The sequence below is a fragment of the Gouania willdenowi genome, chromosome 9, assembly GCF_900634775.1.
Source record: "Gouania willdenowi chromosome 9, fGouWil2.1, whole genome shotgun sequence".
Classification (NCBI taxonomy): domain Eukaryota; kingdom Metazoa; phylum Chordata; class Actinopteri; order Blenniiformes; family Gobiesocidae; genus Gouania; species Gouania willdenowi.
The window spans coordinates 13,987,869-14,015,391 of NC_041052.1; the positions used below are offsets into that span (position 1 = coordinate 13,987,869).

At 37.4% G+C, this 27,523-nt stretch overlaps 1 protein-coding gene across 2 annotated transcripts; it reads right to left on the reverse strand.

Annotated features, from left to right (window-relative positions):
* Window positions 1-750: 750 nt before the first annotated feature.
* hk2 (hexokinase 2) lies at window positions 751-27,523 on the reverse strand. Of its 2 annotated transcripts, XM_028456771.1 has the most exons (19): window positions 27,428-27,523; window positions 27,233-27,350; window positions 22,837-22,999; window positions 21,596-21,744; window positions 21,160-21,279; window positions 20,835-20,930; window positions 19,100-19,199; window positions 17,406-17,589; window positions 16,288-16,449; window positions 15,261-15,494; window positions 14,145-14,449; window positions 12,558-12,706; window positions 11,321-11,440; window positions 10,249-10,344; window positions 8,866-8,965; window positions 8,559-8,742; window positions 6,203-6,358; window positions 2,126-2,362; window positions 751-1,370 (listed from the first exon to the last, which is right to left on the reverse strand). In XM_028456771.1, the coding sequence occupies exons 2-19, from the start codon at window positions 27,293-27,295 to the stop codon at window positions 1,229-1,231; spliced, it is 2,760 nt and encodes a 919-aa protein (XP_028312572.1). In that variant the 5' UTR covers window positions 27,296-27,350; window positions 27,428-27,523; the 3' UTR covers window positions 751-1,228. The 2 variants fall into 2 exon arrangements, with proteins under 2 accessions (XP_028312572.1, XP_028312573.1); XM_028456772.1 differs by lacking the exon at window positions 21,160-21,279.

Sequence of the window (27,523 nt, forward strand, 5' to 3'; positions counted from 1 at the left end):
TTTGCGTATTTAGTTGTACAATGTCAGAGTTACTGCCCTCTTTGCTATTGGCTGAAACGGATTCTTTAAGATTCCCCTGCGTCATCAACTTTCACTGTTGGCCCCGCCCCTCCTACAAAAGCTGAGAGGATGATGTTTTTGACTCTGTGCTTCTGTAAAGAGCAGATTCTGCATTAATCAGAGGGTTCATCAAACTATATGTGTATTTATAGACACATCTATACTATGTGTGTATTCCCGTCTATCTCTACGTGAGCGCAGATGTATGTGTACGTCTACTGCTGTACGCATGAGGTGGTGGGAGAACAGTGCTGTTTGTCCCTGAGTGGTGTCTGTAAGGCTGTGTGAGCGCTTCACATTGTGCTTGTGTTTGCCTGTGGTTGTAGTGACACATCTCAGCTGTGTTAACTTGCCGTGTGTGTGTACAGACGCATCATTGTGTGCATTACCGTTTGCTACAGCAGTAACGCCCATAATCAAGACATTTTTTAAATTTCCCTCCGAGTGGCAGGTCAGCAGAAAGCAGGGGTTTATTTGCTCTTTAGTATTTATGAAATGTTAAAAGGAAGCCCGACTCTTATTTTTTGTGTTCCGACTGTTAGGCACTTTTGGACTTTGTGGCCTGAAATCTGTTTTGTTTTTTTTTAAACATGCATCTTCAACAGTTCTCTCTTGAATAATTGTGAATAATGTAACAAGAGAAAACCTAGATTAAAAAAAAAAGGTCACAATTTATTAAGTTTTAAAAATATAGCTGATGTTATTCTGTCATTAGCATAAATAAGGTGTCATGAAGGCTGTTATTAAGTGTTGTATGCTAAATTATGACACCTTTTGCTAAATTATGACATCTTTGGAGATATGTTGGCATTTTTAGGATTAGGTGGAAGAATCTAGTAGGGTTAGGGTAGCTAAAGGTTAGAGTAACAAACGACACTTAGTGGCAGCCTTCATGACACCTTATTCATGCTAATGACAGGTGTCACGCCATAATAATGACAGTGCAATGTCAGCTTTATGTATAAAACTTCAAGTAAAGTGTTACCAAAAATAACTAAGATAAGACAGAAGTGTCAGGGGTAAAAAGGCTGATGGTTTGTAACAGTCACAAGTTACTTCTTAACCAGCACATTTTGATTACTTCAGAAGTAACTTAGCTCAGAAACATTTCATCATCTACAGGAATCTATCCCTGTTTCAGGCTGCATACTACCACGTTGGGAGCTCACTACTGCCCACATCTGTCCATCCTGCAGGCCACAGCCGTGATCAGAGCTGCTCCTTTGCCACTTCCATCTTCTGACTTGTGGAAAGTCACCTGACACTGAGGTGCTAGATCCTGCAATGTCTCTTGCATGATGCTGGAGAAACTTAAAAAAGAAGAGAAACAAAATATTTTGAGTAATCTTAAGTGTTTCAGATGAACAATATTTTTAAGTCTAGAAAACTTTACTAAAGAAGTAAGAATAAAGCTTGGACAAAATTGTATTAAAAGGGCCCATGTTACACTAAATCAACTTTTCTGTGCTTTAAACATGATAAAAGTGCTATTTGGGCTTCATACACATGGCCAAAGTTTTTTTTTCATTGATTCCCTCAATCGTTAGTTAGAAGGTGATTTGCTCCTTTCTTACTGCAGGGTGAGCCCAAACACCTCGCTCCAATTTGATAACGCGTTCCCACTTTGATGACGAATTTGACGCTGCACTGAGCTGGAGAGGCCACGCCTCTAGGAAGCTCTCTGCCTTGATTGACATGTCATGTGATCTCCAGGCTCAGAAATCTAAAGCAGTATGTGAATCAAAAAAAACCTGGAAATAAACAGAAAACTGGACTTTTTTTGTTAATCCACTACTGACTCAAGTAACCCAAGAGAAACACGTCACTTTTGTGAGTGACTCAGGTTTACCAATCCATGAAGTAAATTTAATTAACCAGCACGAAACCATAGATTTATATAGTTTGCAATATTTCGTCTAACAACTTTTTATGAGATATGCAGGCTCTGAACACTTTTAAAATGTGCAAAACCCTACCTTTTTAGAATATTTTTCTTCTAAAAAGATAGGGGTTTTGCACATTTCAATCAGTTCTATTGATATTCATGAGCACTTTTGCATCTTACTGAGGATGTCTCTTATAAAGCGTGCCATCCACTCCCACGGTGACAGAAAGCTGATTTAGGTTTCGGCTCTGCCGTATCTTTTCCACGACAGCAGCTAACCCTGCACCACATAGCTGGGCAGCTCGACGAGAGACCACAGCGCACACCTCCTTCACCAGCACGCTGTCGTCACAAGTGGAGCCTGTGAGGCCCAAGTGCTGCAGAATTGAGCGTATCTGACGCATGGCCAGACGATCACTGTGGAGTTAAAGAGAAAAACGTAAGATTAAGGAATACATAGAAAAGCACAAATGTAAAATAAGCAAATTTAAGCAATTGACATTTTTCTTCAGTGTTTCTATGAGACCTAATGGCCGCAAAAGTTGCCAAATTATGTTAGTAAGGATGGATGGATGAAATTAGATTGGAGGGAATGTGACGGCACACCAGTACAGCATACATGGCCCTGAACTGTCCACATTAAAGAACTCTGATGCTACTACAGGTTGGATGTTCAATGCAAGGGGCTACAACTCAAACAACATGTAAGAAACAAGCTACATCTCAAATATCCTTCACCAACCTATTGAAAACTGTGACACACTGTAATGAAAATACTTTTCAGGCTGAATCAGATTTGAGATTTAATCATTACACATGAACTCAAACAGCATTAGTACTGTACATTCATTAATATTGTTAAGGCATTGAAAAAAAAATAATCATTACAAGTTTTGTCATTAACATGGTGGATGTACAATCAAACTCTATATTGAGCTGAGATGACACTGGTATGTGATGTAAAATGATTAACAACTGCTCTGAACTGTTAACTGCTTCATGTGTGCTGCAAGCCATGAAAGGAAACAATAAAATGCTGGCACTTTTTGGTTTCCTGGGTTTTCTCTTTGAATTGATCCATTGTAGAAACAATGCTGCACAAAAAAATCAAAAATGATGAAGTCAAAATTGCTCAAAATAAAGTTTGGAGTGGATCAATAACAGCCCTAGCTGTCCGCGTAGCCGCGACGCGTCATTTGGATTGGTTTTTTTTAGGTCATTCTAAAATTTCGAGACACAGCCAAGGATGGGTGGGTGTATGGTTTTGGGACCACAGGATATCATGATGTTGTTCTGTTGGTTTCTTCAGGCCTGGACCTTCAGTGTGCAGTGAGGTGGGTGGCAGTCAAGTGTGAAATGGCTAGGATTAGAATCAGCACCGCCAAATCTGAAACCATGTTTCTTGACCAGAAAAAGGTGGTTTGCACCCTTCAGGTCAGATTAAAGTTTCTGCCTTAAGTTTAAGATTGAAGCAATCTTGGGGACTGAGGGAGGAAAGGATGAAACACGAGATAGGCACATTGATGCAGTGGCAGCAATAATGGAGTCAATGTTCTGGTCCATTGTAGTAAAGAAGGAGATAAGCTGAAAAGCCAAGCTTTCAATTTACCATTTAATTAATGTTCCTACCCCACCTATTCCGTTCAGAGCATACTTACACTGCTAAGCAGTAGATGTAATAAAGCACAAAAAATGCAATAATTAACTCCCTCTAAACACCCACTTTGTAGAATTAGCACACCATACAAATAACTTATTCAGTGCAAATGTCAGTAATGTCTGGATGGGCTCATATAAGCAAGTTACTTCAGCCCAATCCATTTTTGCTTGAGATTTATTTGGTGAATGTGGAATTTGTCAATGTACTGTGCATCGAATGGACAACCAAATAAAATGTATTCATTCATTCAATGTATGCAACAGTAACAGCAGTTGTGCAGCATGTAAAGGGCACATAAACACACAGACTATCATAATGTTTTAATTAATGCAACAATGTGAAGTCCGGTTAACAACTATTGAAACAGTGGTGGATGGTAAAGGTTTCTGGAGGGAGCAGAGAGGAGGGGGACAACTGTTCAGCAGCCTAAAGGCTCAAACACACTTGGGCGGACTCTGTGCGGACTGTCCGCACTCCTCAGAGCTTACATACTCAGGCGCACCGCCGCATAGTAGTTTCCAATAAAATCCTACCTTTCCCACAATTCTTACCGCTTTTCAGTAGTCCTTATACTGTTGGGACCTGTTTTAAAGGTGTTTGTATTTTCGTAGCTTGTCTGTCGGTCTCTCCTCCAATATAGGTCTATAAAAGGCCGAGCAGTTTTATGAGTGACACCAAGTCTGCGGACAACTCCGCACAGTAGGAAAATCTGTGCTTTGCAGTTAATTGGCCTGGCGGACTCCACTTCGTGGATATACTCCCAAGTATGTTTGAGCCTTTATTTTCTGAAGATACAGGATGAGGGCAAGTCTGTAGACCTGTACCTTCTACCTGAGGGCAGCAGGTGGAATAGGTGATGCGTCGGGTGGTGATAATCATGCATGACATTGTACACGCTCCTCAGACAGCAGAGCAAAAGAACATGATTTCAGATACAAGCAGCAGACATAGGTGTCCTCCTTAGTGTGGCAGGGTCCTCCTTTACAGATGAGTGGGTGAGAAGCTCTATCATACGGAAGGAGCTCAGTAAAGTAGAGTAAAGCCACTGCTCCTCCATGTTTCAAAGAATCAAGCTGAGGCTCAAGCACTTGTTCCAGATGCCCCCAGGTCACCCCCCACAGGAGGTGTTATGGGCTTGTCCTACAAGTCACTGGCCAGCTAACACCTTGGGGTCTCCACAGAAGAGGTGGAGGAAGTAGAAGGTCTGGGCATCTCTGCTGAGACTGCTGCCCCCATGAATAGGCTTCAGATAAGCGGAAGAAGATGGATGGACATTGAACTCCTCCAACCTATCCATCTGGCCTTATTATTTATATCCGTGATGCAAACCAGAGTTGCTTTTAAGAAAGAGGTTTTAGTGAATACTGAGTATACCGACTCTGAAATGACAGGATGTTCTTGGTTTTCTGTTTCACAACACAAACCGAGTATGAGGAGTTACTGAGTGTTATTTCCCTCTTTCCACACTAGAAACAGGGACATTTATTCACCCAGTTCTCCCATTAAGGGGAATAAAGATAGCGTAGCTGCTTAAACCATTGGTCTTTATTAGAAATATTTTAATCAACAAGATGAATGCAGTTCTAGCTACTATGTTAATCAATGAGCTCATTAGAGTTTCTTTATGTAGCTTAATGACGTCCATAGATTCTCTTTCATTGCTGGTTGCCATAGTGACTCGAGGCTTCCTTAATATGGGGGCATGATTTAAAGGTTACACTCTGTAATCTCAGAGTGACCAGAACCTCACAACACAAAAACCGTTTCTTCCCATCTGCCACCAGCCCCATTAACACAGCCCTGATCCCATCAATCCATTTTCTTCCGCTTATCAGTTACCGGGTCGCGGGGGCAGCATCCTTAGCAGGGAGGCCCAGACTTCCCTTTCCGTGGCCACTTCTAACAGCTCATCCGGGGGATCCCGAGGCATTCTGAGAGGCTAGCCAAGAGACAATCTCTCCAGCCTGTCCTGGGTCTTCTTCGAGGTGTCCTTCCGAAGGGACAAGCCCTGAACATCTCACTAGGGGGGCATCCTAATTAGGTGCCCAATCCACCTCATCTCATTCTCAATGTGGAGGAGCAGCGACTCTACTCTGAGCTTCTCACCTTATCTCTAAGGGAAAGCCCAGCCACCCTATGGAGGAAACTCATTTTGGCCACTTGTACCCACGATCGTGTTCTTTCAGTCATGACCCAAAGCTTATGACCATAGGTGAGGGTAGGAACGAAGATCGACCGGTAAATCGAGAGCTTCGCCTTTTGGCTCAGCTCCCTTTTCACCACGACGGATTGATGCAGACTCTGCATCACTGCAGACCGCGCTGCACCAATTTGCCTGTCAATCTCTTGCTGGTCCCCCACTGACTAATATATAATAATGCACTACAAGTATGTCTATATTCATATATATATACATTCTTTATATTATTATTATTAGTATGACAGATTATTTCTTTGGACTGCACTGTAAATATCTCTTTAAAGCAGTGGTTCTCAAACCTCATTCCCCCAACAACCTTTATTACCTCTCAAATCTACACATTTAACTCTAAGTAATGTAAGCACATTAATGGTAAAAACACATTTGTAGCACTCACCTCTCAATTTGTGACAAGAACTTTGTCTCAAAGATTCCTCGCGTCCTGAGTCGTTCGGGATCTTTGCCTCTAAACAGCAAGCCCTTGGCCGTGAACTCAATTAGCACGTTTCTCACTATCTCCCCCAGGTACATGCCACTGATCATCTTCTCATATCTTTGAGGAAAAACATAAAAGCAATCTCATATACCAATTGTTTACAAATACTGGATAGACAAATGTTGGTCTGGAAACTGTCATTTCTTCACACTGGGTCACAAATCATTAAAAGTATGTCTGTGGTAGTGTGTTATGGAGGTGTTTTTCACTCAATGAAAGAACCAATTGTCTCCAGTTCTGTATGTGGTGGTTTGGTTAACTGTTAGCCTGCAAATGTTCTGACCGATTGCGGTTACAGTGGATATAAAAAGTCTACACGCTCCAGTTCAAATGCCAGGTTTTTTTGTAGTAAAAAAATGCCACCAAGAGAAATAATTTCACAACTTTTTCCACCTTTAATGTGACCTATAACCTGTTTAATGCAATTGAAAACAAACTGAAACCTTTATTTAAAAAATAAAAAAAAGTATGTGATTCAGAAAATGTTTTGTCCTTGTGTAAAATGTTCTTGTATTGTACATATTGTTTCATTGAATAAATTATGGAAATACTTTAATGTTGCATTCTTAATGCCTCTTAATTTGTGCCGACAACTGATGTATTCACTTTTTTGCTGCGTGGAGATTCTGTGTCTCTGTGCTGTGCTTTCTATCTAGTTCATTGTTTATGGTTACATTTTGCCTTTATTGATTTATCCATGTTTACTGTCTGAGATTTGAGCAACATTATTTATTTTACATTGTATTCCGTAACAGGTTGCACAGGTTTGCCTTTTCTTATTTATCAGTGGCTTTACATTCTTCATGTTGACAGGGTCACTAATTAAAGTTCTTTTTTTCAATCTAGTAGTGTTTTTCTCCGTAGTCTTTATTCATATTTTTGGTATCATGAGAATTTGTGTTCATCTACAATATACATCCTGTGTATAGCAATGCTCATATTTATAAACCGGTTCGTATTTATAAATCGGCTGATATAAATGTGTTAAATCCTATAAATGTGATGAAAATTCAATATTTATAGGTTCTCATGTCCCCATGGGCCTTATTCAAAAAAGATTATAAAAGAATGAGGAAAGTTGTCTTATTTTTTGGAAATTAGTTATTAGCATGTATTGATGGTTCAAATTCCTCACATTTTGGTTTATAATCTGAAGAAAATTTATGTCTAAAGTTGAAGTGAAAATATAATTTGCTGCCTAGTAAGGTTATTTGATGTTGTGAACAACTTGTCCAGTACCTCAAGATTATTAAATACCCATGAAATAAGTCATAATTGATGGTGTGTTTAAGGAATTACCGGTAAGTAGAAAAATGGCAGTTTCATCTACTAAATGAAAAACACAAAATGTGAATGTGATAAACTGACTATTAGTATAATTACAGATGGTAAAAAAGTCACCTTCAAAGGCTGTTTAAATTAATTGCAGCTAAAACTTCAGACAACATTTCTTTTTCTTGACACATGATTAATGAAAAGCAATTAATGCTTTTCATTAACTGTGTCATAAAATTATATACAGTAATAAAAAAAATAATATATTATACAAATGGGGCAATAAAATGAAATTACAGATCTTATCGATTATATATACATGGAAGCTAAATTAGGTGTTGGACATACAATAATGCTTTACTGATAACCAATCATGCTGGAAAAGACCCAATACCATTTGGCTTTGATTTCCTGCTTCATAAGTGTGTTTTTAGTAACACTTTATTTTTTAATGCACACAAACAAATTTCAATTATGTAAAAAAAAATATTGCCTGCAATTAGTGTCACTTAAAGTGTGAACTCCTCCATCTCATCCTTTTTTTCTGTATTGCTTTGTTTTCCTCCCCTTGCACATTGGTATACAATCTGTACGCATTTTCACCAAACCATATATATTAGTATATAAGTAATGATAGTTTAGGTAACTGAAATAAAGAAGAAAATAAAAACTCTGATGGGGAATCCAGTGTAACAGCAATCGTACTCACAGCACTGGGCATACAAACCAATAAATAAACAAACAAAAAACAGCGCCACATGGTAACTTGTTATTTAAACGAACCAAAATCGTGACTAACGTCTGTGAGGGTGACGTATTGACTATATCAGCAGATGGATATATAATAATGGTCTTTTAAAAGAAAGGAAATATATATACAAAATATATATTTACAAAAAAATTACATCAAATTGTTGATTAACGTATACTTGGGCCAGTATTTTAATCCTATAGAGTTATGCTTATGATTAATATGACTTACCTCTGTTTCCCAGGATAGTTAGAAAATTCATCAACTTCCTGATCAAACTTGGTGCAAAAATCATCAAGTTCACCATTTTCACCAAATGCTCCCCACTCCATGTTGACACACATGCGACCGTCGTCGCCCTCCACTAATTCAACGTTCTGCATTTCTTCCATATAGCAGATATTAGTCCCTGTGCCTGTTTCAAAAATAAAGGCAGCACAAGTACATTGGTCAAATTAAAGGGTAAAGTTTAATCTGTTTAAAATAGTGCCTAAGGACCAGCTGTGTTTAGCTTAATTATAGAGGCAAGAAGACCTACCTACGATTAACCCTACTTCACATTGGCAGTCTTCATAGCCGCACGTCATCATTGTTCCCACTGTATCGTTCACGACTGCCACAAAGCTGAGGTCAAATTCCTGCAACATAGGACAACAAATGCATTTATAACCCAACTATCAACAGATTGCCTCTTTTATTTAGTATAGACATGTTTCTTCTGTAATGAACCATGAACACCACCACTGTGCTACGAGTTAAGCTACTTAAGGTAGAAATGATTGACATGTTTTAAGCCTTGGGAAGCTGATATGCTACATGTCTGCAATACATTTGAAACTAATCAAAGATGCCCTTTTAACCTAATATCTCGTAAATAAATAAAGGGAGCATTTGGAATTTGGTTGACTGACACTAGTCACTACACTCCACTGCTATTATATCTCCCCTGCAATGTTAATATGAAGCACAGCACCTTCTGCCTGATTTTGTACAAACAAGTTGCAACACCATGCCACAACAGAAGTCTTTTTAAATTACCTTTAATATACAGCAGAACTGTAGCCTGTCCTTTAATTACAGAACCACACAGGACATGCATAGGTACTAATAACATGTACTTAAAAACAAACACCAAGTGAGAAGAAAATAGAAATACATTGAAAGTTTTTTTCTGCTGAATATATTTATAATTAGGTATGAAGTAATGTAGTTTAATGAGCCTAGTCCCACTTTTCACATTTAAATGTAGCGTTTTTAGTTGTAAATTATCAGAGTTAGATCCGTAATTTTGTATCAACATTTATCTCCTCTTTTCCATCTACATTGATCAGCTCTCTCCTAGACTCTATTTTGGAACTTAATCTATCTTCAAAAGGGTCTATTGGACTTGTTTATTCTTTAATTAACTCTCACAACTTGAAACCTTTGATCAGATTGAAGAACTGGTGAGAGGAAGAATTGGGGTCAGAACTTTCTGAGAGAGTCTGGGGAAGAAGCTGTGGGAAATATACGCTCTTTTTCTATTTGCTTAAGACACACTGTGATCCAATTCAAGGTTATGCATCCAAAACCAGTGGGAGTTATGTGAGCAGCGCACATCCTTGAGTAATCACCATGTGAAAGTGCTTTGTATTGCATATTGTATGCAGCTTCTGAATCACCTTTCATTCTGACAAGTAAAATTTACATCCAACAGTCTTTCAGTTGAGCCGTCTTTTCATTTGGGTTGAGTATCCCTTTTTAAAAAGAACATTAAAGATGTTTACCAAAACAAATGACTGGTCTGCTGGAAACACTTTCGCCATAAAGGATAGCTAAATGACACACCGGCCCCGTTTCTGTGCTCCATCACAGGTGAATATGTACATGACACATTTTCTTGATGGCTTGTTGAGCATGTAATGACAGTTAGTGTACTAACCCCTTTGCAGCGGGTGGCTTCTTTCAGTAGAGTTACAACATCCTGCCCCTCACAGCCGCTGGCTTTAAAACCCTTTGTCCACTGGAGAAGAATGCCCTTGAAGAAATTAGAGCAGCAGCATGTAATTATGTTTGTGATTGTCAGTATTGGATTGACAACTCAATGGCACACATCAAGACTGTGTTGAAGCTGAGCACAAATTGTTCCATTACAGAGACTTCTGTCAACCCCAACTTAATATCTGGAAATACCATTTCTATAGAGAAAGTGGTCACTGTATTTTAAAAAGGTAGTTAGGAATATATATATTCAGCTTATGCAAATAATTTTAGCCAAAATACCACAACCACAACACAGGGTTAGCGTTAAAATAATCAGGAGGCCTTTTAATTGTTCCACATGATTAATATTTTGGATCATCCACGACAGGGACGTCCAAACCCAGTAAAAAACCTTTACTGGTCTTTAATGGCCATCAAGGGCCCTGATCTAGGACCACCAACACACTCATACTCAGAGTCCATATAGCATCTTAACCTTGTTGAGGGTCATGATGCAATCACAAGTAACTGGCTTTACAGAGTGATGTGTCACAAGCTTAGTTCCATTTCTAGCTCCTTTCTTGTGTTCCATTTAAAAGACTATCTATCATGCTACAATCCATGCTTCCATTATGCTTGTCCAGAATAAAAATAACAAAGAATAAAAAAACAATTAAATAAAAATGTAGCTCATCTACTTGCCCCTGATCTTGCCCTGACTGGTCAACAAATAACTGTGAAACTGCAATAACAGGATTAAAGAAGACTGGCAGCCCAACCTTAAACATAAGTGTGCTAACAGATGCTGTCTATTAAGAAACTACCAGTTGCTAATAGTTAAGCAGCTTGAGGGAATATACACAAATGTGTTTCCATGTATTTCATCAACAAATACATGTAAAAACAAGGACACACCACTAAGAAAAGCCCATATGGAAGTATCAAGTATCTAATTATAGGTATTGAGGCTCAGACTACGATTACCTCCCAAAAACAACTTAAGAGCTGCAAATCCTGAGTGAGAACCTTACCTCATCCAGTTTGCTTTGATGACAAGGGAAGGAGAAGGTAAAACCGAGAGGTAAAGAAGCTCCTCTCATTCCCATGTATTCCAGAAAGTCAGCGATGCAGGTCACTATATGGCTGAACAGCTGGGACGAACAAAACACACATGTAATATATTACAAATAAAGTTTGTTTTCCAACTTGATAGGGTTACAAGTGCTTCTAAAGAAGTACAATTTTCAGCAGATGCGTTTGAACAATTAACTCTTCAGTTAGAAACAAAGCTCTTTTTAGACATCTTGTACATTATTGAAATTATATTTGTCATATAGATCAGAACACTACTTCACATTCTTGTCATAATGTCCTGAAGGTACGTATTTTTGTAACAAAACTATTTGTTGGAGCTGAGAAGAAAAAAAAAAACACATTATAGGTAATCGATATGTACAAGTCGATTGTCAGATTAAGAAAAATTTATAAGAAAACACTGATAAGTGTCGGGATTGAATGAGCCACCAATAAAATTACGGATAGATATCCATTCAAAAAACAACCACCATGAATGCCAGTCAGTTTTTTTCTTTCTAAACTCAGTAATTTGTAACAACCCATAAATCTTGTAAAAAAAAAATAAATTCAAACACAGAACATGTCTTTAACCCTATAGTTAAGAAAATTGATAAAATATTTTCATTTCAAATGTAGTTTTGCGCCAATCAACACCTTCATACACAAAAGCAAGGATTCTGTGATTTCCGTCAGTGGTCGGCTTGTAATAGAGTATACTGATACTGTGATGTGTATTAGGTCCATCAGTCAGAGGGGAAAAGTTTAATGTTGTATAAAAAGTTCCTTGAGCGAAACCAACCATATTTGTGCACAGACCCGTCATCGTCAACGCGCTGAAGGAGCGAAACCTTGTGAGCATGAAAAACTCTAGAGTTATGAATACTCCCTAATTATTTCTTTGTTTTAAAGCATTTTCTTCCAGGTCAAAAAATAATGTATTGTTTATGCACCAAGTATTTATGAACTCTGATTACAAGTGGCATGGTGAAGCGCCCTCCAGCTTCGTTAGAAATGGCCGTCTTCAGGCACTGACTGTTGCCTGGCAACGCCTATATTTTTGCCTCTACCAGTTATTTAAAAAAAAAAAAAAAAAAAGTGCTAATTGATGCTAATTGATAATCATACGATGCGTTGCTTATAAGCGCATGGCATGTTTGACATGAGTTTTTGTTCCAATGTAAAATGCGTCACCTCATCCCCAGTGCCTTGCATGAACTCCTGTGGGATACTGTAAATCTTGTGGTGCATATCCACGTTGTTTCTTTCCCCGCTTTCTATTCGAACCAACAGCACCCGAAAGCTGGAACCCCCGAGGTCCAAAGCCAGGAAGTCCCCATGCTCTTGATAATTTTAAAAACAGGAGAAAAAAAAACAGATTTTAGCCTTATTTTGAAACAGGAATATGGGCTGAGACTTGTTTTGAATTTGAAAGTAACAACTTGGAATTGAATTCACTGTTTAGAAATTGAATTAGTAACTTGAAATTGTATTTTTTATGTTGACGAAAATTCATCTTAGTACATTCCCAAAAAAAATCAATATATTTCTGCTTCTCAAAGCAATTAATCCCTGATTAATGGAACTCCTGTTTACATCTACAAAAAATCTTTTACTGCCCATTGAGGGTGTGACCATAGAGATATTATTCATACATATATATATATACTTATTGAATATTTCAAAAAAATACAAACTCTCAATGAGGATAATAAACTCAACTTCTAACTTCTTCAAAAGCAAAGACTAAAAAACTAAACAAAAGGGTTACATTAAAGGAAAATTAAAAAAAAAAACAAATATTGCGAAAAAAAACAAAAAATGTGCATCAGAGCTCCCATATGAGTTGGGCATACAAATATACTGTATATATACAAATATAAAAATATAATTTGGAGCATAGACACATCAGGAGGAGATCAGCTTTAAATATAGCAACAATTGGTCAGTCTGTAAACAAAAATGGATAAATCTGGAGCGATGGGACATTTCAGTGAAAGCATGTTTGTGAATTTAGCAAATTTAGTCATCTCAGGTTTTTTCAGGCTATAAATATACATATAATAAAAGGCCTATATTACATATATCTATGGTCACACTCTGAACGGGCCATAAAAAAGTTTTTGTAGACGTAAACAGGAGTTCCATGAATCAGTGATTGATTGCTCAACCTCGCAGACCGGGAGTGTCTCTGTGTAATTATACTGAATTGCACGCACTGAATCTGAATTTCAGAGAAATATATTAATATTTTTGGAATAATAATAATAATGCATTGATTTTTATATAGCTCTTTTTTATAGACACTAAAAGTGCTTTACATTGATGTGCATTATTATTATTATTAGTGGTGGTAAGCTACTACTGTAGCCACAGCTGCCCTGGGGCAGACTGAAAGAAGTCATAGTGCGCCATCGGCCCCACTGACCAACACCATCACTCACTCACACACCACATTCATACTAGGCAATGTGGGTAAAGTGCCTTGCCCAAAGACACAGCGACAATGACTTGTGACTTGGTTAGAGCGGGATTCGATCCCCCAACCATTTGGTTATTGAATGACCCACTCTACCACTGAGCCATGGTCGCCGAATGTATTTTCAACAGGAAAAATACACTTTCAAGTAACTAATTCAGTTTCAAAACAGTAAATTTAATTTCACGTTGTTACTTTCAAATTCAAAACCAACTATTCAAATCCAGTTTCGAGTGGCGTAAATCTCAGCTCATACAGGAAGCCCTCATTAGGTTTGTTTGCTTTCTTTCTCTGGAATGTACCTGTTCCGTCTGGCGTGGATCGGACATAAGTAGGAAGCATTTTTAGGCTGGACTGCTCGTGGGTTTGCTTGGACAGGCCTCTCAACATCTGCTCGCTCATCCGCCGCTTCACTTCCAGCAGCTGCTGGCGGCTCAATCGTAACGTGTCGAGGATGCGCTGACGCTCGGCTTGTTGCGCTGCAAAGCGGAAGGCGACCGCAGTGACCATGGCTGCACCCTTAGAACTGCCGTGCTGTGATAGCAAGAAGCGAACATCACAGTCTGGCACGAGGCGTCGAACCATTTTGTTGAGCCTTCTGGAGAACCTGCAAACAAGGTGAAACATTGAGAATGATTGAAATTATTTATCTATTTTCACCTCGGGCCCCTTCCCCCTCCATTCAACCTGCAAACACAAACTTGATAATACGACATTTAATCAGCTTGGTCATTATTTACTTTTGGGTTTCTGTGCAGAGTAGGATAGTCAGTGACAATATTTTCATTTTATCTTAGAAACAGTTTAGAATAACTTTAGGAAAAACCTAATGATGTTCACAAAAATACAGCTAGACTGGTGTGGATTTGTACATTTGTACACACGTCACTGACTCACACAAGAGAAAAAGATGACCCGTTATACTGCAGGATTCAGGGGGCAAAAACATGCTTTTGCTGAATTTGTTACGCTCATGTTGCTGCATCAAGGTTATTTGAACTGTACGAATGCCAGAGAAACATGCAGCAATGTTGTGTGGTTGTGTAGTTAAGGCACAATACAAGTGAAAATGTAATCCTTATTCTAGTCTTAAACCAACTGTTGGCATTTAAACAGTTTTTATTGTATTTTATCACTGTATTCATCTATGTATACATCTTATAATGTTTTTTAAAGTATTTTCTACTGTCTAGGGGACTGCCACTGAAAATAAGCCTTTTGCATTTTGCACTAATATCTGTCAATTTCTTTTAATAAAAAGGAGAAAAAATATATATATATCTACTGTATATATGAAGTTTATCTATCATAGCGATAAATAATAGGCAGATGTTTAAAATTCCAATTTACACAAAATTTCAATTCATATTAGACCTTTAATTCATTCGGTTCCATTGATGGTGCTTCTGCTCACTTACGCATTGTGGTTCTTGTACACCGAGCCATCCACCCCAATTGTTGTGCGCAACTTCTCAGCTGCTTTGTTATCCCGGATCTGTCGTAGCAGTGCAACCAGGGTGGCAGCACACAGGTGGGCCGCTCGTTTTGATATTATGTGACAGACTCTCCGAGTAGCCTTGCAGTCCTCAGCTGTCGGGTCCAGATCCAGGCCACGGAGAACCTTTTCTGTACTAGCCAGACCTTCCTCCTCTCTGCAAACAAACAAGACGGATGTCAAATGGACCATTGGGCAATGCTTATTTGCCCTAGTCCAACATTTTACTGCAACTATAATTAAAAGGCACGCTCCATCTAGAGTTGTTTCCCCCTCAAGCACTAAATAATAGCATTTCTGAGTCATTATTCAAACAATAGGTAATGATGGTTGATACCCTTGACACTTTCCACTGGTTACTATGCGTTTGTTCCTCTATATCAGTGTTTCTCAAATGGGGGTACGTGATGGCACTACAGGGGTACTTGAGAAAGACAGAGGGTAAAATTATCAAATGAAACCATTAAAAGTATATGGGGTTTTATAATGTTTATGTTTAATTAAAAATGAGTAACTCACAGCAACTCAAAAAATGACAACAAAAACAAACAAAATAAAAAAATAAACTGAATAGTAAAAAGAACACACAAACAACAAAAAATACACAAAAACAAACGCTACGAGAGAAAAATACCTAATAATACCAGCAACACACAAAACAACAACAAAGACACACTAAAAGAGAGAAAAATACACAAGATCACTACAAAATACACAAAAATAACTGAGAAATATACAAAATGACATACAGTAAGAAACATCCAAACACCAAAAACTCACACACAGAGAGAATAATTTAAATAATACCAAACAACCACAAAATCAAGAACAAAAATGAGAGAAAAATATACTAAAAATAAAAAAGAACAAAACAATAACAAAATCACACCAGACAAAGGGGGTACTTATATTCAAAAATGAGAGAAAGGGGTATTGAGAACCACACTAACTTCTCTGTGTCAATGTCATAGATGTAACTGGTGAGGAAGTGACCAGTGGTGAGTAGTCCTGGCGTCGTCTTCCCCTTGAACATCAGATGCTCTCGGGCCATTTTTACCAAGATGAGACGCACAAGTTCCCCCTGGTACATCCCACTGACCATTTTTTCAAACCTAGGAGAGGGAAAAAAAGACCAGAGGACGACAACTTCAAATGATGATGAGCTGCAGAAAGAAAAGCAAGTTAAAATAAAAGCTAAGCAGATAGCATGATTGGGTTTAACAATCCTCAGGAATATCAATAGAAAATACCTTTGGGTAATTTGGTCTAAAAAATCCTGACAATGCTAGCAATTGTTCCTTCATTATTCAATAGGCACACTGAAAATGTTTTGTTTGATTGGATAAATACTTTTTGAGATATGGCCAATTTAGTGAGGGGGGAATGTGTCGATTTTCACGGGACCTTATTATTCTTCCATTTTCAGCTTCCAATATCTCAGGAACAGCATCATATAGGATACTGAAATTTGGTATAGTATTAGAGCTCCACCTATCTGGTGACCATGCCAGCCCCTCAAAATTGGAAAAAAGTTTGTTGGAGTTTCGGCCTTGAACATGTTTGTACCTTCAGTAAACAACATTGCATACGCCTCAGCTCCCTGTAATTTTATCAGTAAAGGATTTTCAATATTGGCAAGTGGTGAAATAGCCACAAGGTTAGGGTCCAAAATAAAATTGAAGAAGTTGTATAAAGAAAAAATGTTATATATCCTAAAAAAAGAGTAACCTTTAAGCAATAAATTAAAACTGAGATCAGATTATTTTCATACATTCCCATATGCAGTTATGGACCAATAAAAATTGTAAAAAAAAAAAAAAAAAAAAAAAATTATTATTTTTTGATTCCAAGAGACTGTCACCCAAGAACCAAGGCATATATCTGACTAATTGTTAGTGATTTGAATAGCCTCTGTACAATTGTACAAGCTGTAATTTCCAATTTTTTTAGATCAATGTGCGTGAGCCATCTGTTGAAATGAAAATGGAAAGACCCCTTTCTTACCCTCAATCAGTTTACTCGGATACAAATGGTAACCAGATCTGATAACATCATAAAAAAAACTTACAGCTGATTCCCAGAGTTAAGAGAGCCTGCATCTAATTCCCGATCGATCTCAGTGCGTATGTCTTCCAAAGCACCATCGTCTCCGAAGGCGCCCCACTCTGTGTTTATACACATCCGCCCCTCGTCACCATCCAGTAACTCGATGTTCCTCATGTGCTCCATGTAACAGGCATTGGTCCCCGTTCCTAAACAAATGATGCCAGAATAGTTCATTATACACTGCGTTATTTGTCCTGCAGGCCACCAGTACACAACCACAGGATTAATCACAAGGCTGGACCTCAGGACCACACAAACCCACTATCTTATAATAAAAAAACATTACAGTTAATGATTTGCTTAACTATGAAACAACATATATACTGGAAAAAAACAAAACAATCAATTGGCAGGAAATACCAAACAAGGGATATTTTTAACTTAAGAACCACAACATTTCATAGGACAAGAAAGAGTTTCTGTATTGTGTCTGTGTGGTGAGGCTGTGGAAAGGTTTGGACGTGGACCTTCAACAGTGTCAAAGTACAAAATAATTTTTTTAAAAAAGGACAGATGTACATGTTTTTTTTTATAATGTACATACTTGAAAGTTTTACTGTCACATGGTCCATTTAATGTGGTGCCATTTGTTTATTTATATATATTTTTAAATCTTTTATTATTACCTTTATTTTGCTACAAATGAATACAATCCATTTTCTGTTTCTGGGGGTAAACACATTAGAGGGAAGCTTAAGAAACTAGGAACTTTTATTTACTGAGGGAGAAGGGGTTTCTTGTAACTTTGCATTACATATTCAAAAATAAAATGACAAACAAAATAGGCAAACACATTAACTTCTACTAGCAATCACTTGATTCAGATTATTCTAACACTAAAATACCAGGAAAATTCTGCCTGGATAGAGTTCATTCATGCTCTAACTATCCATAAAAAGATGCATGAAATAAAGAAATCCATTGACGTAACATATTTCCTTTGCTTTACATTTTGCATGAATGCCCTCAGAAACATCCATTTGACAGACCTTAAAGCACATGGAACGCCTTTAATCTAGAAAAACCATTAAGAGCCCTGGATACATTTACAGTGCTTCTTCTGGTCAAAAAAGCACTTGCCACCTGCACTTTTCTTACTCCCCTCCACATGGACTTTACAATGGTCTCCTAGGCAACTGTGATGCTCATCCACCACCTGTCTAAAACTGGTCTTCATCTGTTACATGGACAAAGGACACTGTCAGTTCCAGCAGGGCTATGAGTTCCCTCTCCTTCAAATTAAACTTTTACCTAAATAACATTGGGAGACATTCAAAGATACTTCTGTTTGGATACATTAACCTTTATTTTCAACTTATCAAAGTGTGATTTTGAAACACGCAACAAATATTTTACTTCTCCTTCCTGACCATCAAAATTTGATTAAACCTCTTATTCATGTTCCCACTCAAGCCTTCATACTACCTTATACTGTACATCATGTCCCACACTTTCACACCAACTTCCCTCTGTTTTTTATAGTGAAATTGGTTTGCTCTTAGTCTATTTTTTTTTAGATAATAAAGATTTGCTGACAAAGACTTTTATGAAAAGTTTTAACCAAAACATTCCACACTTAACTGAGTATTAGTCATTATGGTGGACAGCAAATGTGACAAAAGCCCAAAAAAAAAGATACAACTGCCTTCGACTTACCAACGATTAACCCAATTTCACAGAAACGATCATCAAACCCACAGGTCATCATGGTTCCCACAGTGTCATTTATCACTGCAACAATGTCGATTTCAAAGTCCTGCAACAAAAAAAAGACAAATTGCAGACATTAAAGGTGCAATATGTGAGATTTGCAAGCAATTTCTGCCTGGCATATTACTGAGTAAAACCGACACCTCCACCATATCTGGTACTGACCACTTAATGTACAGGTGACAATATTCTCTGCTATACCCCGCCAAATGTTTTTGGCGGGCCCATGTATATCATCAGCTTTACATGTGTTCTACATATTATACCTTTAAACTGCCCTCTCTGCCACCCTCGTCACTGAAACTAAATGCAGGCTGGAAACCATCGTCCTGTAAGTTTTTACTTAGAATTTATCTTAAGGTCTGTCATGTCCAAACTCAAGTTCCATCAAAATTTTATTTGTATACCACTTTTATGCATAACATACAACCCAAGTGCTTACTAGGGATGTCCAGATACAACTTTTTTACTTCCATTCTGATACCGATATTGCAGCCTTGAGTATTGGCCGATACCGATATGGATCCAATACGATAACAGCACGAATCACACATACTTTTATTACTTATTTTGTAGTGTGGAATGTTAGAAAAGCCTTGATAAAGTGATGTTACTCAAACAGAGAACAATAGTAAGCAATAGTTGGTATGAGAAAAACTTTTGCCCTTCGACATAATATCTACAGTATTATACAATTTAATAAAATAAATTATTATATCGGTTATGATATCGTAGAATTTAGATGCAGTTAGATAAAACCCGATATTCGTTTTCTGGCCAAAATGGTCGCATATGCGAGTATATTTTCAGTGTGTGCCAGCAAATTTTATCTGGTCGCATCCGTGCGAGTGCGTATGGATGACATTATTTTGGACGGAGCGGCTGAACGCTCCGTCACGTCCCTGTATATTCAGTGGTTAACTGATGCTGAGATTTCCCATGGCCGAGAAGGCATCATGGTAACGTGCAGCTTTCTCTGCCAATGTGTGTCTTTGTTTACATGTCTTGATTGGCTGGGAGGCTGGGGAAAGGGCGGGCGACAGCAGGGAGAAGAGTGAACAATTCTGTTACCACGATAGTGTGGGTGTGTTCTTTGTGTGTTCCGTGATAGAGCATACAGGCTCATCAGAATCATCATGGAGGGACCAGAACTGATGGACTATGATACCAGGCCAACTGTTCAGCTGTGGTTCTCCCATGGCAGGGGTCTGCAACCTGTGGTTCTGGGGCCTAATGTGGCCCTTTGACTCTTCTCCAATGGCTCCCTATACAGTAGCTTTAAAAAAAACTATTGAAATGAATTATTTTTTTACTCATGTCATTTTTAGATCGTTGTTGGTAAATGCTGTTAAAAACCGTGTTTTTCCTTTGAGTTTTACAAGCATCTACACCTTCTCTCTCCTTCATGTCTGCAAACAAGTCGTTTGTTAACTTTTATGGATGTTTCACCTTTCAGCATACGGACGAGGGTTGGCTTCTTTGATAAACACCAAAAGTTGGTTGGATCTAACCCTGGCATTGTGTAAATGAGCCATAAGAGTCTCTATATCTGGCAAGCCTTTCTCATCGATAAAGATATATAATGTTATAATATTATATAGAATATAGTTTCTGGTATTTGTATTACTATTCACAAAAAGTTAGCACATATTCCCACATTTTGAGAATGCTCAACAATTACCCCTCGTTTTTCGATAGATTTCCTGAGGAGGCTGACCACATCCTTTCCTTCGACACCACTGGATTTGAAGCCTTTAGTCCAGGACAACAAAAAACTCTGTAAACAAGAAAGAAAAAAAAAACTAAAGAGAAATAATAATGAGATGCACACACGCAAACAAAAAGTTAAAACTACGACTAAAACCTACACTAAGCAGTAACAAAGGCCTGATATTATTACAGATACTATTATTAGTCCAAATATTTCTCAGAAAAGTTTAGAGTTTATGGTTGTAAATAAACACCGAGCACATTAGCACAAATAAAAGGCTGCTATGAAGATTCACCTCATCCAACTTGGTTTGCTGACAGGGAAAAGAAAAGGTGAAGCCCAAAGGAAGCTTTTTGTTCTTCATACCCTTCTTCTCAAGAAAATTTGCCAGACAGTCGGCGACATGGTCAAATAACTGCAAGAGAGAAAGAATCGTTTTGTGCTGTGCTTGTTCGAAGGTTATATGCTGAAGAGTTTGTATTAGTGCCTTTAAAGCAGTGGCTTTCAACCGTTCTCACCCTGGGACCCACATTTTGCCATGGTCACTAAATTCTTTGAATTTTTATTTGATTTTCATACATTAAGCATGTCAGTTATCACATCAGATAAGGTTAAGCCAATAAAATGGAAATAAAACGAAAATATATAAATCCCCAAAAGGTATTCGAAAAACCGGAGGCACTACACAAGCAAGAGGAAAACAACTGTGTGTAATGGCGACAGTCTCTTACCTTAGAACCGCTGCCCCTCATAATGTGTTCAGGGATGTCATAGATTTGATTTTCCATTTCCACCTTTTGTTCGCCATTGCCCATAACCCTGACCAGGAGGACACGAAAATTAGAGCCTCCCAGGTCGAGGGCAAGGAATTCACCTTGTTCTTTAGACAAAAACAAACATAGGAATTAAACAAATTCATCCATTTACTGCTCTGCAATAAAATGTGATTATACATCTGTTAATAGGGCTGCTCGATTATAGAAAAAATTATAATCACGATTATTTTAGTCACAATTATTCAAATGATTATTTGTCAACCAAAAAGTTATTTATTTTTTGGACAAAAAAAAGCATAAAATTTATTCTTTAAACACAAATAAAATCCGTCAAACACTGAAATCAAGTATGTTCACTCTTGCACAAAACAAAACACTTCTTGCACGTGATATGTATTTGCTCTAGGTCTTCATCATCAAACCCAAAGTGTTCCTATATAAGACAATTTGACTTGCTTTGCTTGTTTACAAAGTGTTTTTGCTGAGTTTCTCCTACCATGTTTCAAGACCACTAGCAACAACTTTCCTTATGTTAGCCTTCAGGCTAGCTTTAGCTTTGAGATAAAGGGGAGGAGCTTGCATGTGTGTGGATTAAACCACTCAAAGTTAGTATTAATAACATGTGTGTGCCAAGCTTTATTATTTGTAGTTGTCCGAAATAGTGGGTTTCTTACGCAAAAAATAAAAAAAATTATAAATTTTTTAATTGTTTTTTCACAATGTTATTTTTGTAATCGTTAGGTGTAATAATTGAAATCGCAAACGAATTTTGATTAATTGAGCATCACTATCTGTTAGCATTCATTTCTAGATTAAAAAGTGTATATAATGTGTAGTGCAGGATTGTTTCAGCACATAAATTTAAAAAAGAAACCAAAAAAATGTCATTTCACTTTTCTCTCTGTGGTGATCTCAAATGTGATAATGTCAAAGAGTTTCCAGTCTTGCCCTAGCTTTGCACTTTGAATTATCACAATGATTTTCAGCAGCCTTATGATCAGTGACCTTTCTAAATGAGTCCTTTCCTTTCAAGATAAATGCACTATTATTCAGGAGGTGAAGTGTTTTTCATTGGCAACGCTTTCATCAAGAACAGCATCAATACAATTACGAAATAGCGTCATGGCAAGACCTAACCTTGTGTTCAACAAAGGCACCAAAGTGCACAAAGGCTTTGTTGTTCCTGCATAAATTACCTGTTCCATCAGGAGTGGAGTGCACGTATGTCGGCAGCATCTTTACAACCGCTGTGGGGTTGGTGTCTCTGCACAGACCTTTGTCCATCTCTCGACGAAATCTTAAGGATATATCCATTATGGTTTGGTCGGACAGCTGGAATTGGTGCATGAATTTATCCACCTAGAATAAAGTTGTACAAACACCGTCAGGAAAAAATAGATTTAATCGATTAATCTAATTTGTAAATAAAAAAGAGTTTTTAAATATTTTTCTTTTTTCCCAGCACAGTTTTTTCTGACTTTTTCGCGCTCCAATGTGAGCCATACCCCTCTTTGTTTACCCTTTGAGAAGGCTATATGTGTGCCACAGTCACGTTAAATTTTTTATTCGCACTACGCTGAGATGCTAAGGGAAGGGTCTACTATTTTTTTTTTTTTATTGTAATGTTATATTCATTTAAGCTACAGTGAAGTTGCTTAAACCTGGGTTAAAGCTTGAAATTGCTGAATGACAGAGCCTCCTTTACTTTTTATTTTGGGATTGTTCTATGCATTTTAACTCTTGAGGACAATCACAGCAATAAAGTTGCACTTTTGACAATATATCTGATGTTTTTAGGCAAAATCGCCCAGCTCTACTAACAAAGTTTCATTATTCTGCTTTAAGCTGATCAGTTAAGCCTAGGTTCCCAAAGTGGGGAATGGGTACTTGAATAAAAATTCAAAACAACGTGATAACATTGGAAACTAGAAGATAAATAAAGAAGCAGTCAGGAGCCTTCACGTGTTGCCTGCCCTCTACTGGTGACAGTAAAACAATCTTTTCAGAAGCACAAATATGATAAGAGGAACATCGCTTTGCGCTAGCAAAATTGTGTTTTGAAGACTTTGATGTCCTTTGCCACCACATACTTATGTGATAATGCATTTTGAGCTTTGACAGCCAAACATTGCAGAGTGATGTGCATCATCTCAACCACACCCCTCTCATTAAAGTTCTAGCAAATTGAATTTCACAGTTTTAGGGTGATGAAAATGTTGTATCACTGCTATGTTCAATCAATAAATGTTCGATAGATTTATTCCCCCCCCCAAAAAAAAGGATTCTCACTGAAAATGCCAGTCGTCTAATTTTAAAAATAAATAAATCGAGTGATGATTCTGAATAAGATGTTTCAACAGTTTAATATTGTTGTATTTTATTTAGGAGTGTCCTGATACAACTTTGTCACTTCCAATACGATGCCGATATTGCAGCCTTGCGTATTGGTATTAGTCGATACCAATATCGATACGATGTGATATCAGCATGAATCATACATACTTTTATTACTTATTTTTGTAGTGTGGAATGTTAGAAAAGGCTTGATCAAGTGATGTTACTCAAACAGAAAACAATAGTCAGCAGTAGGTCTGAGAAAAACTGACATTTATTATTAACCAATTGGTTACATAAATTTTAACCTTCAACAAAATATCTACAGTATTCTACAATTTAATAAATATAATATAAATCGGAGATTTTAGAAGCAGTCCGATAAAATCTGATATTCGTTTTCTGGCTGATATCGGACCGATATCTGATATCAATATCGGATCGGGACACCCCTAATTTTATTATGTATTATTCCTCAACAGGTTAAGTAAAATTCAGAGACAATTATCATAGGGCTACACTGTATGCAGTAATGGGCAGGACAGGTTAAAGGTCTGAAGGGGTACAGGACTGGGAAAGGTTTGGGAACCACTGACCTAAATTAAGTTCATTCATGTGAATGGCTTGTGCATCAATTGAACACATTTGATTTAACAGAAGCAAGAGTTTCCCAGTGTTACGGCCTCTGGGGTTTGTGACAAGAAGCACAAGCCAACACTCATACTTGCTGTTGTATCTTATTTCATATTAATAGTCAAAACTATGGTCTCCAATAAAAAAAACTGTATATTCTGCAAAGATGTTTAGCAATACGTTTTCTACAAAGAAAAACAGGACCAGTGTGATGGGTTATTCAGTCCTTCTGTTTTCCCACATAAAAGCCAACACTATTGCTTTGTAAATTTGACAAAGACAGAATAAAATAAATTGAAAGAATTTGTAACCTTAACCAAAAGGAGTTGATCTTCTCCATAACACAGCGTGAGGGCATCCAATTAAAGACTCATCTTTGCAGAAACATTCTTCACATAACATCAAACCTGTTCAGCACAAACTGTCATGATCATGTTCACACTTCTTATTCTGCTAAAAATATCTTAAGCCTTGTCAAGAGCATTTCTATGTTCTGTACATATTCTTCTTGTACTTTTTCATGTCCAAGAAAACATTCAATTATCAAAAAGACCCTTTTATATGTCACTGAAGTATACCTGCACCTTTTTGCTAAATGTCTTGCTCAACAAAACATGTTCCAAATAGATGTTGAAGATCCAAATGTGCTGCTTTTCTTTACACAATGTTCCAGTGTTAAAATATAAAACAAAGTTATTATAGTATAGTATATAGTATTTTAGCTGAAAATGTAATTCTATTTCAAATCACTTTTGTCAGTACTTGAGTTGTTTAAGAGCTTTAATAACACAGTTTTTGCCATTTTTGTAGTATGTAATTTTGTTGTTTGTGAAACACTTTAAGCTGAAAATTTCTGATAAAAGTAAATTCTTACTTCTAAATTATATGCAGAAGATTTCACACGGAGTTGTTGTCATTTTACTTTGTAGACATAAGAATGTCTGTTCTCCTGTTACCAGGTTTACATTGCTACATGTCCCATGTTTACTCAGTGTTGATGAGGGTGGCCCAGTATGGGTTTTTAAAAGGGCCGTCGGCCAATCGGTGCAGATTTGTCTTCCTTTTGAGATTATTCTTATTTAATATTTAATCTAACAGTATCATATTAAGATAAATGGGCCTAAAAAACAAATCAGTAAAAACAGCCCATACAATTATACAGCCCCTTTACTGGGGGAAATAAGACCTGACAGTGAGAAAAGTATCAAAACAGCAGAAAGGCAAACCACTGCACAAGACAGACATCAGAAGCTGGTCATTCATGGACTAATCAAATAGATTATATGGCGCTTCATTCAGGGATGTCAAACTCATTTTAGTCCAAGGGCCAAATATAGACCAGTTTGATCTTAAGTGGGGAAAGCAATAACAATTTTAAGATCATTGTGCCTTAGTTTTTAATATCATTTTAAATCTTTGGTACCATTTTTTGTGTGTGTAATTTAAAGGAATTTTGTGGAATTGTTTGTGAGAAAACGCAAGATTTGTGGAAAATTTTAGAGTCCTTTCCAAAACTTGCAATTGAAAATGACTGCATTCATGCAATATAAACAAAGGAAAAATGCAAGCCCCTAAAAATATTGTAGAGTTTCATTAAATTGGTGAATTGGAGACATCTACAACTGGATTATTTGGTAATTTACACAATAATTCACGTTTATTGTCATTTTTACTTTCTTCTGTGGGCCGAATTAGATGTTCTAGACAGGGCCGGATTTGGCCCCTGGGCCTTGAGTTTGACACATATGGCTTGGTTGGTCAGTTTAAAGATGTTACTATAGTTTTAGTAGCACAGACTACATTAAGACACTCATTTAATGCAGACGAGCTGACGTGTTAGGGTGCTGATTTGGAGGGTTAGCTGCAAAAAAAAAACCACTCCAAACTTGATTTATGAGTACAAGTTGGCAGAAGAAAAAAAAACAGATCACTTAAAAACATTGTACCCGAGAGACTGACTGTATCTAAGCTGAATGAAATTCAACAGTAAAACTGTACTTTTTATTATTTACAAACATGTTTAACTTTTCATCCAAGCTTTATCAGGTCCTGAAAAATGTCCTCCTTTCTGGTGTTATGGAAACAACCACCCTAGTGTTTATCATCATAATTTATCAGCAACACCTTAAACAAAGTGTGCTCATACTAGATCAAGCTTAGAAATTAGATGTGCACCAAGTTACTTCCTGTAAAGCACTTAGTGAGATTTCGCTGTGAAAAGTGCTGTAGAAATAAATGTTATCATCATTACTATTAAAGTTGAAGGTTTGTGTTTATGTCAAAACCAAGGACAGGATAAAGCAGGAAACCCCAGATTTATGTGAATCCTGAACATGTTTACATTTAGGTGGCTTTAATAATTACGAGCTAATCAACAGGCGAGCCAGAACAAAAACAATGTAGTTACTAATAATTGAACTTAGTGTTCACATATTTAATGTAACTCCTATAGATTGTTGAGGTGTGTAAAGCACCGGAGAGGAGCGGCTCCGTATAAACCTCTAACGACCCGTTTGACCCTGGTTCATTTTTAATGTCAAAGCAAGAAGTTGAAATATGACCTCAGCAAACACCAGATAGTCCTGAAATAAAAGCAAGTCCAGCCTTATTTACCGCCTCACTTACTTTAAGTGCTTGCTCATCATGGAGGTCAGTGCAGCAGTTAGTGGGCAGACTTGAAGCTAACATCTTTCGATTTCAGTCACGGCTTTTTTTAAAAAAAATATTCCTGCCCGGGCTCCTCCTGAGGACAGAATAGAAAACACAACTTTAAACATTAGATTTTAAGATTATGTTGCAAAGCTAAACGCTTCGACTCACCGGTGTGTATATAATGTTTTACTTAAGGAAACAAAACTCCGTAAGTGCGATTCTGAACGCCCACAAACTTACAACTTCCTGGTTTTTGGCAACTGG

Coding starts and splice junctions, on each gene's coding strand:
- hk2 (XM_028456771.1), bottom strand. CDS start 27,295: ATGTTAGCTTCAAGTCTGCCCACTAACTGCTGCACTGACCTCCATGAT. Junction 14,450..15,260: donor GTGTACAAGAACCACAATGC/GTAAGTGAGCAG, acceptor CCTTGTTTGCAG/GTTCTCCAGAAGGCTCAACA. Junction 12,707..14,144: donor ATCCACGCCAGACGGAACAG/GTACATTCCAGA, acceptor AAAATTATCAAG/AGCATGGGGACTTCCTGGCT.